This window comes from Grampus griseus (assembly GCF_964374135.1).
Source record: "Grampus griseus genome assembly, chromosome: 18".
Taxonomy (NCBI): domain Eukaryota; kingdom Metazoa; phylum Chordata; class Mammalia; order Artiodactyla; family Delphinidae; genus Grampus; species Grampus griseus.
The window spans coordinates 988,366-1,003,751 of record NC_139012.1 but is presented as its reverse complement, the minus strand read 5'-3'; the positions used below and the strand labels follow the sequence as shown (position 1 = coordinate 1,003,751).

The following is a 15,386-nucleotide window of genomic DNA, read 5'->3' as shown; positions in this document are numbered from 1 at the left end:
TGGAAACCACCTGTGTGGCTTCTGAGCTTCTGCCCTTTCAGTATTCTGATCACTAAGCAACGTGCCTGACTCGGAGGCGAGGAGAGCGGAAAGTAAGGGGTAAACATTGCAACAAGTAAATTGGCCGGTGTTTCTGAAGTTTTCCTTAGCAGGTCTGCACAGACTCGCTAGATAGTGTTTTATTTTTAAAGAAGATTAACACATGCTGGCAGGATCACTGCAGACAAATGGTAAGCCTGCTAACATGCTCCCTGAGTGGGTCTCAGTGCACACGCCCTCTTGGGTCTTTTCCTCCAGCCTCTGGCTCAGCTGGACGGAAGGCAGATCTGAGTAGCTGGGAGTCTGTGCCCCCTTTGCATCCAGCTGTGTTGTTTGTTTTTCTTTTTAACCAAAGCGTGGCCCCATCCATCTTCCCTCAACCCCCAAGGAAGGCAGGGCCCGGTTGGGAGCTGGGATGGGGAATTCTGTTCAGGTCAGGTGCTGCCATCCAGCTCTGACCGAGCTGGACAGTGGCTGGAGAAGAGTGGGGACGGCCTGCTCTTCTGGGGTGGGGCTGGCTGCAAGCTTGGCCTTCGGGCCGACCGCACAGGTGACTCGTGGTGCCTGTGATTCCCCGTGGGTCTCTGAAGTTTTCCTTGATCTCAGTTTATGCCTGAGAATCAAGCCTGAATCCCAGGAGTTTACTGTAACTAGACAACCAGGCTTAGATTTAGTAGATATATTGATTCTAATTTGATTTTATATATATGAGTTTTCAGGGTGACCTGGCTGAAAATTATGTAAGTGAGAGAAGAGATAGTATCAATAGCTTCCCTAACTAGGTTGAATTCTTTGGTTTCCTGACTGAGGTGAGTAGGCGACAACGAATGAGTCTCTCTTGGGCCAGGCACCGGGGGACGGTAGAAACAGGTGAATGTGTCGGGAGGGTTCTCTCTACGTGTGTAAGCACACCTCCACGACACAGTCTGTGGCGCTCCCTGAGAGAGCCCCGGGGCCACCGCCCACCACGTGAGCCTGCAAAGTAAAGTCGAGTACACACACGTGGCTGAGAGCCTCATGCCAGCGTAACGAGCCGGAATGCTGGAAGAATTCAGCTTAGAGCATCTCCCAGTCTAAGGAGGTTTCACCACGTCAGTCAGGAAATGACTGAATTTCAAAGGCATCTTTGAGGCGAAGTGCTGTACAATCCCTCCAGTCAGATTTTCTGGATAAAAGCGATGAAAAGCAAACACCATGGGGAACATGTAAATTCAGGGAAAAATCAATCATGAGGGTCTTGAAGATAAAAGCATCTTTTCATTGAGAAGCAATCATGTTAGACTTGAGACAGCCAGGGTTGGATGTTTTGTCGGTAAGGTACGTAATAAGTCAGGTCCTCCTCTTGCCCTCCAGATCATGATCAGAAGCATCTTCCTGTTTCTGGATCGTACTTACGTGCTTCAGAATTCCATGCTTCCTTCCATCTGGTGAGTGTCCCCCGTCCTGGTCTGTGGCTGAGGCTGCGGCCGACCTGTGTCTCCGATGGTTGATTTGATGACACGTGCCCGACCGTCTGTCTGTGGCCCTCTGTGTTGGCCAGGGTCGCTGGCACGCAGGCCTGCCCCTCAGTGGCTCTCGGCCCGGAAGTGTCTGTCACCACGAGGGGCAGCCGCCGAGCCGGCAGCCGCCAGTGCAGCACGTTCTCCTGTGGGCACGGAGGTGCCTCGTGAAGTCGGTTTCTGTCACCTCTTCCACCTCTGCTCTGGGAAAGGCTGGGGAGCCGGTCACTCTCTGATGGCGCCCCCCGGTACTCTGCCGATGGGCCGGGCACAGGGCGTTGGCTTCCATCTGCTCGGGGCAGTGTGAGTCGGAAACCCTGTGCCCACGTTGCCCTGGGTCGCTGGTCCCCGACTTCCAGCGTCGTCCCCGAGCAGCTCAGCCTTGGTGACAGGGCCTGTCTGTGGTCTCGCCCTCGGTCCTCCTGGCCTGTGCCCACGTGGACGTTCCCTCCCGATTCAGCACGCTGTGCCCTCTCGCCACCTTTAAGCCCCGTCCTGTAAAGTCGCTTCCTTTTCTAGCTTCCTGGCCGTCCGTTCACTCTGACCCAGGGCGGTGCGATTTCTCCTTCTACCACCGGGAAACCGCTTGTCTTTGTTTCCTGTAACCCACGCGTGGGGCGGCTGGGGCCCTCTCTCCCACGTGATCCCATGTCCCCTCTGCTCCTCTGTCCTCTCAGCCCCGACTCCTGCACGCCTCTTACTAGACACCCACGAACCTCTGCAGGACAGATCGTCGTTACTCAGAGAAACAATCAGTTTGGAAAAGCTGATGATGACAGGAAGTCACAGAGCTCCTCCTCTGTGCGGGGCTCTGTCCTCAGGGCTTCGGCACCCCCTGACTGACTCCGTGAGGGATGACTGTCCTCCAGATGGAGAAACTGAGGCAGCGCGGCTGCTGCCGCAGGACCTTCTTCTGAAGCTGCACTCTCAGCTCAGGCTCCAGCAAAGCCACCAGGATGTGCCCGCGGCTTCCTCCTCCCCCGGCGCGCCTGGGCACAGCAGGCTTCCTCTCCCCACCTCCTCCCATCTCAGCTAGTGGGCCGCTCCCACGGACTCTGCAAAGCTCAGGCCGGGGCTCCACTGCACACCCAAGTTTCTCACGCACCCTCACAGCGATCCCTGCCGTCCTGCACGAGCACACTTGCTTCCCTGCCTGCTGCAGTGGACGGGGGCTGGTAGGCTTCACGCTCTGGGCAGTGCCTCCAGGTTAGACAGCAGGGTTACGTTGTAAACTACGTTTAGACTCTGGAGCCTGACAAGCTGGGCACAGCAAGCTCCTTGTAATCTCTGCCTCGGTTTCTCCATCTGGAGGACGGTCATCCCTCATGGAGCTGCTCTAAGGATGGAGTCAGTCAGGAGGTGCTGAAGCCCTTAGGACAGAGGAGCAGAGGGGACATGGGATCACGTGGGAGAGAGGGCCCCAGCCGCCCCACGCGTGGGTTACGGTAAACAAAGACAAGCGATTTCCCGGTGGTAGAAGGAGAAATCACACCGCCCTGGGTCAGAGTGAACGGACGGCCAGGAAGCTAGAAAAGGAAGCGACTTTACAGGACGGGGCTTAGAGGTGGCGAGAGGGCACAGCGTGCTGAATCGGGAGGGAGCGGGCTGAGGGAGTGCGATGGACTCTGGTTTGCACCCTCAGTTCTGTCGTCCTGTGGCCAGGGCCACACGGGAGGCGCAGCTGGAGGATGGGAACAGGGCAGGCGGAGGGTCCCAGGGCTCCCGGGCAGGACGGCGGAAGCCCACTGACCCATGCAGGAAACAGGCAGCATTGATGAGGAAAGAAATAGAAGGCACACCAGACTGTCAAGAAGGAAAACTTTTTAAAAAAAGGAGTTCTTGACACCCGGACCAGAGAGTTAGCAAGTCAGTAGCTTGGGGGTGATATTCATAGTGTAGCTGGAGCTTCACCCAGAACTTCTAAGAAGTGAAACTAAAACAGTCTTGTGTTCTCTGTTTGTACAGGGATATGGGATTAGAACTATTCAGAAACCATATTATTAGTGATAAAATGGTTCAGACAAAGACCATCGACGGCATCCTGCTGCTGATCAAGCGGGAGCGGAGCGGGGAGGCCGTGGACCGCAGCCTGCTGCGGGGCCTGCTGGGCATGCTGTCCGACCTCCAGGTGGGCCCCGCGCGTCCTCACAGCCCGTGAGGGCGGCGCTGCACCCGGGCGACGAGGTGGCCACGATGTCGGTGTCGGAACTGACACCGTTAGGGTATTGGTGCAAGTATGGGAGGGGAATGACTCGACTGGCACTCACCCGGAGGCGGCCGGGGCCTGGGAGCACCCTGGGCAGAGCAGGGGGGCTGGGCGGGCCCAGGCAGCTTGTCACGGGCACAGGTCACGGCAGCCGTGCGCCCTCAACGTGGGGCTGCACCAGCACTTCAAGCTGAGAGCTAGGTTTCTTCGCTGTAATTGGTCGTTAACCCTGCTCATTTTTTAGGTGTATAAAGATTCATTTGAACTGAAATTTTTGGAAGAAACTAATTGTTTATATGCTGCAGAAGGCCAAAGGTTAATGCAAGAAAGAGAGGTGAGACAACGAAATGTTTCTGAATTGCCTTATTTCATTTTCATAGATGTGCATCTAAGTGTGATTTCTAAATGTTTGTCTCTTCACGCTGGCAAACATCTCACTGAAAATCTTCCGAAAGTTACAACCTAGTTTAAATTCCAGTGATGAGCTTCTTTGTGAGTTTATTAAGGGCTTAATTTTTTTCTCCTTATTTAGAAACCCTTCTATTGTCCCCCGCCCCCAGCAAAAAAAAGCTAGTGAAATAGCTTCTAAAATACATAAAGAAACTCAAGCTGAAACAAGAGTTTAAAAGATAATTCTTAAACATGAAAGAGAAACCTGACATGTTACAAATTTTCATCTCTGTGAGGCATTGAAAAGATTACCCAAAAAGCCACTGGAAAAAACCATGTATTTAGTAGTAATGAGAACCCAAAAACTTGATAGCTGGTTTCTCGGGTATCAGAGCCCAGCTCAGCAGGAAGCCCCTCGGGACCATCACAGGAGGGGGAGCCGGAGACTGGCCTGGCTGCCGCCCCCTGGCCAGAGCCTCAGCAACCCCTGTCATGGGGCCTTTGCTGTGCAGGCAGGTGACCCTTCACCCCTGGAAACTCAGAGAGAGTGTGTTTTGAGATCTCCTGCAGCCACTCTCTTTGGGGCCTCAGAGGAACAGCCTGTTGCTTGGCGTTTGCCGACCCCGCCAAGCGTGGGCTGGGGGGTGCCGTGCTGCCTGCCCCCATTCCAGACGTTACCTTCCGTCTCCAGGATGGGGCTGCGGGAAGCCTCCTGCCGTGTATCTCCCTCCCCCTCTTCAGCACCCCTGCTCCTGGTACTCCGTTAATGTTTGGGCCTGAATGTACTGTCTGCTTTTTTTTCTTAAATAAGGAAAACAGTATTTCAGCTTCTTGGGTAACATGAAGGTTTTTGTTGCTGATGTGTTTAAATGTTGTGTTTGGAAGGTTCCGGAGTACCTGAACCATGTGAGTAAGCGCCTGGGGGAGGAGGGTGACCGCGTGATCACGTATCTAGACCACAGCACACAGTGAGTACCGCTCCCGCGCTCAGCTCCGTGACCCGCAGCGTCTTGTAGACTCACTCGCTGCTCTCTGAACCTGAACGTATTCTGCTCCTGGGACAGTTTGCTTGTTGTCTGTGATTACTCAGCACGTGTAAGTCCCACTGACTGGTGGCCTGTGGTGAGTTAGCGTCCAAAGGGAGTGATTCAGGCTGAGATACTTGGTATCTTCTTATAGACAGTTTATAGTTTATGTTATAAATGTGTAATAAATTTATAGAAGTTTATGTTAATGAGGTATCATCGAGTATAGGCAATTTCGGTTGTAAAGTTTTGTTGGACATCTGATATAGCTGTAATTTTTCCTTATAGTACTCAGTCACATTATTTTTTCTTTTAATGTTTACTTATTACATTTATCTTTGGTTACGTCGGATCTTAGTTGTGGTATGCAGGATCTTTTGTTGCAGCATGCGGGCTTCTCTCTAGTTGCGGTGCACAGGCTCCAGAGCGCGTGGGCTCTGTAATTGTGGTGCCCGGGCTCAGTAGTTGTGGCCCACGGGCTTAGTTGCCCTGCGGCACGTGGGATCTTAGTTCCCCGACCAGGGATCGAACCCGCGCCCCCTGTGTTGGAAGGTGGATTTTTAACCACTGGACCACCAGGGAAGTAACTTGTCCCTTCTCTTTTCATCCAATTTTTTTTTTTCCTCTAAACCTGAGGTCATTGTGTAGCTAGGGAAAAGTACAAGGGCAGGTTTTGTGAATGTCTGCGTCAGGCACATAATATTTATTCAAGTGAGGAAGATTAGAGCAGAAACGTGAGAGACGGAAAAGAGAGATGTTTTTAAGAGGGAAAGTGCTAAAACGTGCAGAACGTGGTGACTCCCGGGGGTGGGGGGAGGGGCCAGGCAGGATGAAAGAAAGGGACAGGATGTGACAGCTTGAGAACGTGGAAAATAGAGGGTCGTGAAGCAGAGGTGAGGCTGCTGTCAGACACCTGGCGCTGGAGATGCGGTGCCGTCGGGCCGAAGCGGGGTCCACGGGGGTGGGAGGGGGCGAGGGGGTGGAGGAGACTGTGTGCAGCGCCCGGTGGTGCCGGGCCCCTCGGCCCCTCCTCCCCGGGCTCCGGTGTGTAGATGCTGTGTTATAACTGCCCCTTCCCCAGTCTTGCTTAGGAGTGTCTGAGAGTTAAGCAGAGCAGAGGGTGGCCCCCCTCAGGTTAGGGTTTCGAGGGGCGCTGCCCGAGGTGGCTCCTGTGGTGTCGGGCGATTCAAAGGTCACAGAGTGAGAAACGGTTTTCGGAGAAACAGGAGGGAGGTGGCGCAGGTAAGGAGCCGCGGCAGCCTACGGGCTGCGCTCCGGGCGCCCCTTCCCGCCTCGCCCGTGCACGCCGCTACCCTCGGGACGGGCGCTGCGGGTGTCGGTGCAGGCCACACCTCTGGGCCCTCCATGCCCGGAGCCCGAGTGCCTGCCGCGCCTGCCTCTGGGGTCGCCCTGAGGTTCACCTGAGGTGGTGCGGTGAAAAATTCCTCAAAATGAAGGCCGAGGTCAATACCCCTGGGAGCGAAGTGGGGGCTCTGATCTCCTAAAAGAAGAGCTGAGCGAGCAGGGGCGATGGGGGAGGAGTGGCAGCTATGTGTCCTGCAGGACATTCTCGCGGCCGCTCTGAGAAGTCAGATTTTGAAGAGTGGTCCTGGGGGAAGACAGGCAGGAAGAAGTGAGGGCAGAGGGGCAGCTGTGGGTGCAGGAGACCGTCTGTGGGACCCGGGCAGGGCAGGGTCGCGGGCAGCCCGCCCGGGTCGTCCCCAGGTGCGGTGGGCGAGGGTGCCTCCCTTCCGCTGCTGTCCGCCTCTCCCGGGGCCCTGGTGACCTGAGTCTGTGTCGGCGTCGGCGATGGCTGGGCGTGTGCTGACTTGGGCTCAGCTGCGTGGATGGGGGTCCCCGTCCTCCACAGCCGACAGGCTCTCCCCTGTACTTCCTTCCTGACACGCCTCTGTTTACTTCCCAGGAAACCACTGATTGCCTGTGTGGAGAAGCAGCTGTTAGGAGAACATTTAACAGCGATTCTGCAGAAAGGTAGGTTTTCCCAGCTCTGTGTCTCTGCACTGATTGCTCGTCCTTGATTTGCTAAGAGAGTTAGCGGAGCATTGTAAGCACGCGAGGACACTCATTGTTGTAAGAAGACAGGCACTAAAATCATTGGAAAAATGATGGACATTAGCCCTTAAGGGGAAAACTGATTACACGCAATAGTGAAAGGCGCCCGTAAGAACCACAGTTTAAGCTAAAATCACGTGAAGTCCTATCCAGGCTGAGAGGTTGGTTGCGAGAGGCCCTCTGGCCGGCAGACGGCCTGGGCTGTGCTCACAGGCCCCATCCTGTACGGGGACGTCCCTCCTGGGCACTGACCCGCAGGTGTGGACACGCGCGGTCCGACGGGCCGGGGGCGCCCGCGGGCTGCATCCCTGCCCTGCGTGCGGCTCTGCGGCAGATGAGCTGCTGGCGCCATGGCCCCAGGACAGAGGCGGACCAGGCCAGCTCGGCACGCGGCTGACGGTGCAGTTTTAGCGCCGTGCTGTTAGAGGTGATGTGACGTTTCCACTCCCACCCTCACTGTAATGAGTACAGTCTAACCTTGCACACTTTCGTGCTTGGTGTTGCTTTTTATAGCACTTAGTGTTGTGCTTGAAAGTCATTTTGGAGCCACGGGATCTGTTTCAAGCTATTGGAAACCTTAAAGTCTAATTTGGGGAAGGCCCAATAGCCCCCAAGTGCATCTGGTTGGGATCTGCTTTTCCAGATGGTAATATTATCTCTAATGAGACACTAAACATGGGGCTTCCAAGTGAAACCAGAATGAAGCCAAAAGGAGAGAATTAGTGTTCGTGAGCATCTGCTGTACTTCATGTAAATGCCTTCTGGTCCTAGAACAGCCCCAGTTTACAGCGAGACACTAGTGCCTTAGATCACGGCCTGAAAGCCAAGGGCCAGGCTGCGAATCTGGTGTCTCCTGCTCACATCACACTGGAGCCCACACACTGGTACGTTTCCACGTGGATGGAGCCTCGATTTACTGTCCACCTGAAACAAGTGTCCTCCGATTTCATACTAGGTGTTTATTAAAAAGGAGTCACTTTTTTTGGGGGGGCGGGGGTGCCACGCCGTATGGCATGAGGGATCTTAGTTCCCTGACCAGGGATCGAACCCTCGTCCCCTGCAGTGGAAGCACAGGGTCTTAACCACTGGACCACCAGGGCGGTCCAAAAAGGAGTCACTTTTAGAAGAAAAGGGAACTTCAAGTAGACAGTAGAAATTTGGATGAATCGTTTCAGTGTGTATTTTGATAAGCAAAATTATTTCAAGAAAATGGAAAATTATATATATGTAAGAGTATAGTCTAAATTTTATTAAAGGCATTTTAAAAATTAAAAGCTATAATTTTTGAATTTTTAAGTCATCATTCAGCGTTTCAGTAGATCAGTTGTAGAATAAGTTATCTGCATCAGTAGATCAAATCGTAATTGAGAGAAATACAGACATTTAGAGCCTTGCTCAGGGTCCGTCGGCACAGCCTACGTGTTTGTGTGTCTTTGACGTGTGGACGGTGCCTGATTCACAGCCGAAGCTGAGGCTGCAGTCACGTGACTGGCTCACAGCTTCTCCGCTCTAACCTCACTGCCTCCCCACAGTTACCAGAAAGCAGGTGGTTAGAGCGTCCTTCACGAAGCTCTCTGGCTGTGGTGGTTTTAGAAAATCTTTGTAAATCTTTGTTAAAACCTGAAATAGTAAAGACCTAAAAAAATGCTGTTAAGCACCTCCAAGTATCTGATAAACAATACATGTTTTCCTTCCACAATTTATTATACAGGTGAATAAAATAAGTCAACTAAAAGATTAGATTTGATAGGTTATCTTAGGCAGATATACTTTCTGGCTGATGGACTAAATCAGAAGTGATTTGGGGTCGTAAAGCTCCCAGGTCAGAGAGTTGGTGTGAGCGTTCTTCGGACCTTTGCTGCAGTGGCCAAATAAGGGGCCTCCGTGCGGGGAAGGAGTGGGGACTACACCTCCCAGCGTGGTGCTCAGGGGACCAGACTCGCCTGCTGGGCTGCGTCACGGGGCCTTGCCCGCCTAGGAACCAGCCGACCCCTGGGTTTCCGCGTCCGCGGGGGCCCTGTGTGCCGCGAGCCCCAGCCCAGCCTAGCTTTTGCTCGTGCCGCCGTCCCGCCCGCTGTGCCGAGCTAACATTGCCGTGTGATCTCAGGGCTGGACCACCTGTTGGATGAGAACAGAGTGCCTGACCTCACTCAGATGTACCAGCTGTTCAGCCGCGTGCGGGGCGGCCAGCAGGCGCTGCTGCAGCACTGGAGCGAGTATATCAAGGTGCGTGGCCATCGGTCGGGCTCTGTGAGGGACGGGCGTGGGGCCAGCATCACACATGTCCCTCCAGGTCCCCCATGCACAGGAGTTTGAGGGATGAATACCGTCTGGGTGTAAACACATTTTAAAAGCTGCCATTTGGCCATTTGTCGTCAGTGTAAGTATTGGGTTGGCCAAAAAGTTCCTTCGGTTTTCAAGTAGAAATAAAAGACACATTTTTCATTTTCACCAAGAACTTTATTGAACAACTTATTCACTGTTTTGTTCCACTACCTTCTGCCATTTTTCAGGCAACTTCATAATTCCGTCGTCCCAAAACTTTTTACCTTTTTCAGCAGAGAACTGTTCAGGTGCCTTTCACTGTCTTCCAGGGAATTGCATTTTTTTTCATTAAGAGAATTCTGTAAAGACTGAAATAAATGGATATCTGAAGGTGCAGTGTCTGGCGATACGGTGGATGAATCAGAACTTCCCAGCCAAGCTGTAACAGTTTTTGCCTGGTCATCATAGAAACATATGGTCTTGCGTTATCCTAATGGAAGATTATGTGTTTTCTGTTGACTAATTCCAGACACTTTTCATCGAGTGCTGCTTTCAGTTGGTCTCATTGGGAGCAGTACCTGTTGGAATTAATTGTTTGGTTTTCCGGAAGGAGCTCATAATAGAGGACTCCCTTCCAATCCCACCCCACACACAACATCACCTTTTTTGGATGAAGACTGGCCTTTGGTGTGGTTGGTGGTGGTCCATTTCACTTGCCCCACGATCTCTTTACTGTACAGTATCCACTCATTACTGTACAGTATCCACTTTGCATCGCCCGTCACGATTTGTTTTAAAAACAGAACGTTTCAGTAGAGAATTATCTGCGGAAATACCATCCAGTAGGTTTTCTTCGCTTAACTTACGTGGAACCCAAACATCAAAGCGATGAACATAACCACGCTGGTGCGCATGACGTTCAGTGCTTGATTTGGAGAGTCTGAGCATTTTGGCTCTCTACCCCGTGGTGTAACATTGACTGTTCTCAATGAATGTCTCGGTTTGATCGCTATCAGCTTGAACTGGCCTACTCGACCGGAGCCTCGTCCAGCGAGCAATCTCCAGCACGGAACTTCGCCAACCACTTCCGACGCGTTCCAGCAGCCACAGCGCCTTCTCCATGCCCTGCGCAGATCTTTTCTGTGCTTCAGTTGCGTTTTTACCTTTCTTGAAATAATAAAGCACAATATGCCGAGAATGTTGTTTTTTCTTCCATCTTCAGTATTAAAATGACTACACAGAGATTCACCAATTTTGATGTCTTTTTTTAAATGCACACTGATGTGACAGCTGTCACAATACAGTCTAACAAAATTCTTTTGAATGAAGTTAAAGGCAGCTAAGCGCTACTAGAGCCATCTTGCAGAAGAAACTGAACGAACCTTTTGGCCAACCCGACACTAGCTGAGTTCTACAATTGAGATTTTCAGAAGTTGTTTTTGTGAATCTACTGTATAAACGTGATCTCATGCCTTTGCTCAGTGGGAACTCTCACGTATTTTGGTATGTCAGGTGGGTGTGTATGCTACTTTGTTTCCTAGAAATCCAGGATTTACTATGTAAGCATGTGCTTGCGGGTTTCTGCGTGTGTATGCGTGCATGTGCGTGTGTGTATGGTTATCAAAAGGCAACAGGAGAGATCCTTGTGGTGCTGACTGCTTGTCCTCTTGGCCGTGGGTGTAGATGACACACACAGGTGATGCCTGCCCAGGCGACGCACACACAGGGAGCTACAGGCGAACACCGCGACCCGTCGGGGTGGGATGGGTGGGCTGTGTCAAGGCCAGTGTCCTGGCTGGGGCGCTGCTCAGTAGCTTCCCACAGGGCACCGTCGGGGAGACGAGGCTTAGTGTGCGAGGACATCACCACTGTTTCTGCTGCACGTGAATCTGTGACTGTCACAGGGAAAATTCAGCTGAGGAAGAAGATAAAGGAAATGATCAGACCTGAAGTCGCATGTTGGTCTGCACGTGGCCAGCTTGGACACACGCACACACGCAAGCACGCACACATGCCCCCAGGATTTTGTGCGGTTGCATTGAGCTGAAAGGCATGAGCGACTCACGCTGGGCCAGCACTGGAGCTTTATGTTCAGAAAGGCCAGTGGAGATTTAGGGTTTTGCTGACCAGTAGTCCTGAGAGAACAGGAACAGGTGCTGAACACAGGAGTTCACCTTTGCAGTGTCCATTCTCGGCAGGAAAGGTCAGCGTGTGCACACGGTTCTGAGGGTCCACTAATGATAAGCAGTTACGCCGTGACAGCACAGTGTTTCCTCACAAAATAAAGCTGACCCTCATGTGTCGTGGTCTTATGTACATTATTTTAAAATCCTGTCAGTGTGAAAGGGTACAGAGTGAAGACTGAGTCCCTGCTGCCCCTGCTGGTCATGCCCTGTCCCTCTCCAGAAGGTCTTTATGCCACGTCATTTGTACCTTTTCACCAGCGATCAGCCTCCACGGGCACCTTTGACGTGCAACTGTGTGTGTTTCCTGTGAAGACGTGTCTTACATTGAACCACGGTTGTGTTCAGCGTCTCTTCAGCTGGTAGTTTTTCATCAGATAGTGAACTGTTGTTGTCACGCACAGACTTTTAGTAATGTTTAAATAGCATCTTTAAATTAAAAATACAGGCTAAAAACCAGGCTCTAAACCACCCACGGTTAGAAGTGAAGGGGAAAGAAAACTATAGTCAGGAAGTCCAAATAGGTGTATCAGGTTAAGGGGATTACTTTCTATTTGAGGAATTTATAATTAAAATTTTTTCTTCAGAAAGCAACAGACATTTCCCCAGTAATTGATAAATTCTTCCAGAAGCAGAATTGTAACCCTAAAGCATTAGTTGCATATCCACTTAATTTTTAGAAGGTGGACTAAATTTGTGGAACTTTTGAAACTATTTAGTGTTTAACACCAGGAGTGGTTAATTTATATAAAACTATCATGATTGTTTGATAGCAGGAGAAAAATTGTGTTGTATCAGAAACCTGTTGATGACTTGGGGTATGTTTTTGCAGACTTTTGGGACAACAATTGTTATCAATCCTGAAAAAGACAAGGATATGGTGCAGGACCTGCTGGATTTCAAGGACCGGGTAGACCACGTGATGGAGGTGTGCTTCCAGAGGAACGAGAAGTTCATCAACCTGATGAAGGAGTCCTTCGAGTCGTTCATCAACAAGAGGCCAAACAGACCTGCAGAGCTGATCGGTACAAACGCGTGCTTCTATCCTTTTCTTAACGGGATAAAGCAGAACTCCAGTAGATTGTTTCCCAAAGGCTCAGCCTCCGTATGGGGAGGGCAGGGCACATGCCTTAACAGGACACACCTTCCCAAAAAACCATGCCCACAGCTGTGTGCTTACAGGTGTATTAGATACATATGTAAGTGCGTGGTGCTTGCATAAGGGTGAATGTAGTTGTGATTTTGTAAGGAAGTGGAGCTTGACATCATAAGAGAGGAAGGGACATAAAGATTTATCCTAGTTTGTACTACTCACAGCTCCAGAGCTGTTTTTGTAAGGATGAGCCCTGATTCTCTATGTCGACTACAAGCCAGTGATTTCTGCTCAGAAATTGGATTGAGGTTTGTTACATATGAACGTCACGAGGTTATGAGGATAACTGTCAATCTCTAGATAATACTTAACAGGAGATGCTATTTAGTCACTATCTTTGTATCCTCCGGTCAGTATTAAAGTACGGTAAAATTGACATCTTAGGAGATAGCATATTTTAAGATGAAACAGGTTTTAAATTACCACTTTATATAATTATTTCATGATAATATCAAAATATTTTAGGATTCACAGAATTTCATTAGTGAGTAAATTTTTTTAATTTTTTTTTTTGAGACTGACAGGAGGCAAAGGGCAGGGGAGGCATGATGCAGACTTGGGCTCTGTTGAGGGTTGTTGAAAACGTGTGGTGGGAACATGGGGTTCACTGTGCCAGTGACTACTTCTGTGTGTGTTCAGAATATTTCGTAATAAAGGATGATAAGGGGAAAAAAGCAACAAGAGGAGAAGTTTAAAGGCAATTTAATTTAGCCTTTGAACCACTTTATGGATTGCGATTTCTCTAAAGATGGTTTCAGACTCTTGGGAACTTGGGTTCTGCCTTCCTTAAGCCAGGTCATGGTGGGTTCATGTATCTCAGAAACAAGAAGCCCAAGCAGAACTGCTCTGTCCCTGCATTGTCAGCCCTGAGAAGAGTGCTTTCTCTTGAGAAAGTCTCACCCGGATGTATCACAGCACATCTTGAAGATGGGGTACTGCAATTTCTGGAGCACTCATGTGTCATGAGCCCCAGCATGGGATCAAAGTGTTTGTTCTCGGTGCCCTGAAAGTACAGATCTTAGAAAATCAGGTGTTTGCCTTTTTATCTCATAATAATGTCATTTTGGAAAGGTTCCAGAGTGTTACTGTTCAGTTTTTATGTGGAGAAATCAAATCTCTTCCTTCATCTATTTAGAATATGTATTATATAAAGAATACTTATTTTTCAAATAATTGAACCTCTTACAGCAAAGCACGTTGATTCAAAATTGAGAGCAGGTAATAAGGAAGCAACGGACGAGGAGCTGGAGAGGATCCTGGACAAGATCATGATCCTATTCCGGTTCATTCACGGTGAGCGGGGCTCGCGGCATCTCCTCACCGCCGGGCACAGAGGACGCGGTGTCCACAGAGCGTCTGTAGTCCGGCCCCATCTTCTGTTGAGAAAAACAGGAATGTGTCCGCTTCCCTGTTACCACAGGGACTAGGGTGACGGCTGCCACGAACTGAGTGAGGTGTTTGTGGGGATTCAGTGGGTAGAGCTGGCTGGCGTCAGGGTGGACGCCCCTCCGGCTGTCTCAGCTGTCGAGGTGAACATTTGCATGGTGGCTATCTAATGACTTAACGTTGTCCTCACTTGCTCATAAATAGGTAAAGATGTCTTTGAGGCATTTTATAAGAAAGATTTAGCAAAAAGACTCCTCGTTGGAAAAAGTGCCTCCGTTGATGCTGAAAAGTCTATGCTGTCGAAGCTGAAGCACGGTGAGCGCGGGGCGCGGGGGTGGGGCTTGGTGCCCCATGGGTGTTCTCCCAGGATGCTCACCTGCAGTCCGCTTGTGTCCAGAGTGTGGGGCTGCTTTCACCAGCAAGCTGGAAGGCATGTTCAAGGACATGGAGCTCTCTAAGGACATCATGGTTCATTTCAAGCAGGCAAGTTGTGTTCTTGTCAAGTAAAACAGCTTTTTAAAAAGTATCCTATTTTAAATTGTGAGAAATGATTATGTAAATTATGTACATAAGTGTGTGAATTGTGTAGAATCCTCGTCCTTAAAAATTACACCGTTAACATCGCACATATTCAAAAAACTTAACTTCAAAATGAAAAAGAAAAATAATCCCTGGGAATTCCCTGGCAGTCCAGTGGTTAAGACTCCACTCTTTCACCGCCAAGGGCCCAGGTTCAGTCCCTGGTTGGGGAACGAAGATCCCGCGAGCTGTGCAGTATAGCCAAAAAAAGAAAAAGGGAAAATAATCCCTAAAATTGCACACTAAAAATTTGACTTAAATGATTTTAATGATCCTTATTTGACTAAAGAAGAGAAAACATTTCTAGTGACTTTAGAACAGGGTGTGTGGTTTTGGTGAAATATGTTCCAGGGACTAAAATAAATGAAAACACAAGGTAAACTGTACTTTGAAAATGACACCATTTACTTTTTAATGAATTAATTCTTTTTGGTGATATTCTAAAGTAATCATTCTGTCCTGATTTTCTTTGTTTTTAGTATATGCAGAATCAAAGTGACCCAGGCTCTATAGACCTGACAGTGAACATACTTACGATGGGATACTGGCCGACATACACCCCCATGGAAGTACATCTAACTCCAGAGG

General features: G+C 50.1%; 1 protein-coding gene across 2 annotated transcripts in view; it reads left to right on the top strand.

Annotated features, from left to right (window-relative positions):
- CUL4A (cullin 4A) overlaps nucleotides 1-15,386 on the top strand; it is a gene marked incomplete at its 5' end in the record, with an annotated part of 44,427 nt that overhangs the window by 12,294 nt on the left and 16,747 nt on the right. Inside the window, 12 exons of one of the 2 annotated variants that reach the window (XM_082675505.1) lie at nucleotides 162-230; nucleotides 1,393-1,466; nucleotides 3,504-3,666; nucleotides 3,989-4,078; nucleotides 5,020-5,102; nucleotides 7,084-7,151; nucleotides 9,340-9,458; nucleotides 12,513-12,705; nucleotides 14,022-14,126; nucleotides 14,424-14,534; nucleotides 14,617-14,702; nucleotides 15,278-15,385. In XM_082675505.1, the coding sequence (XP_082531631.1) occupies nucleotides 162-230; nucleotides 1,393-1,466; nucleotides 3,504-3,666; nucleotides 3,989-4,078; nucleotides 5,020-5,102; nucleotides 7,084-7,151; nucleotides 9,340-9,458; nucleotides 12,513-12,705; nucleotides 14,022-14,126; nucleotides 14,424-14,534; nucleotides 14,617-14,702; nucleotides 15,278-15,385 (1,269 nt within the window). The remainder of the gene's footprint in view (nucleotides 1-161; nucleotides 231-1,392; nucleotides 1,467-3,503; nucleotides 3,667-3,988; nucleotides 4,079-5,019; nucleotides 5,103-7,083; nucleotides 7,152-9,339; nucleotides 9,459-12,512; nucleotides 12,706-14,021; nucleotides 14,127-14,423; nucleotides 14,535-14,616; nucleotides 14,703-15,277; nucleotide 15,386) is intronic. The other variant, XM_082675506.1, reaches the window with a different exon arrangement.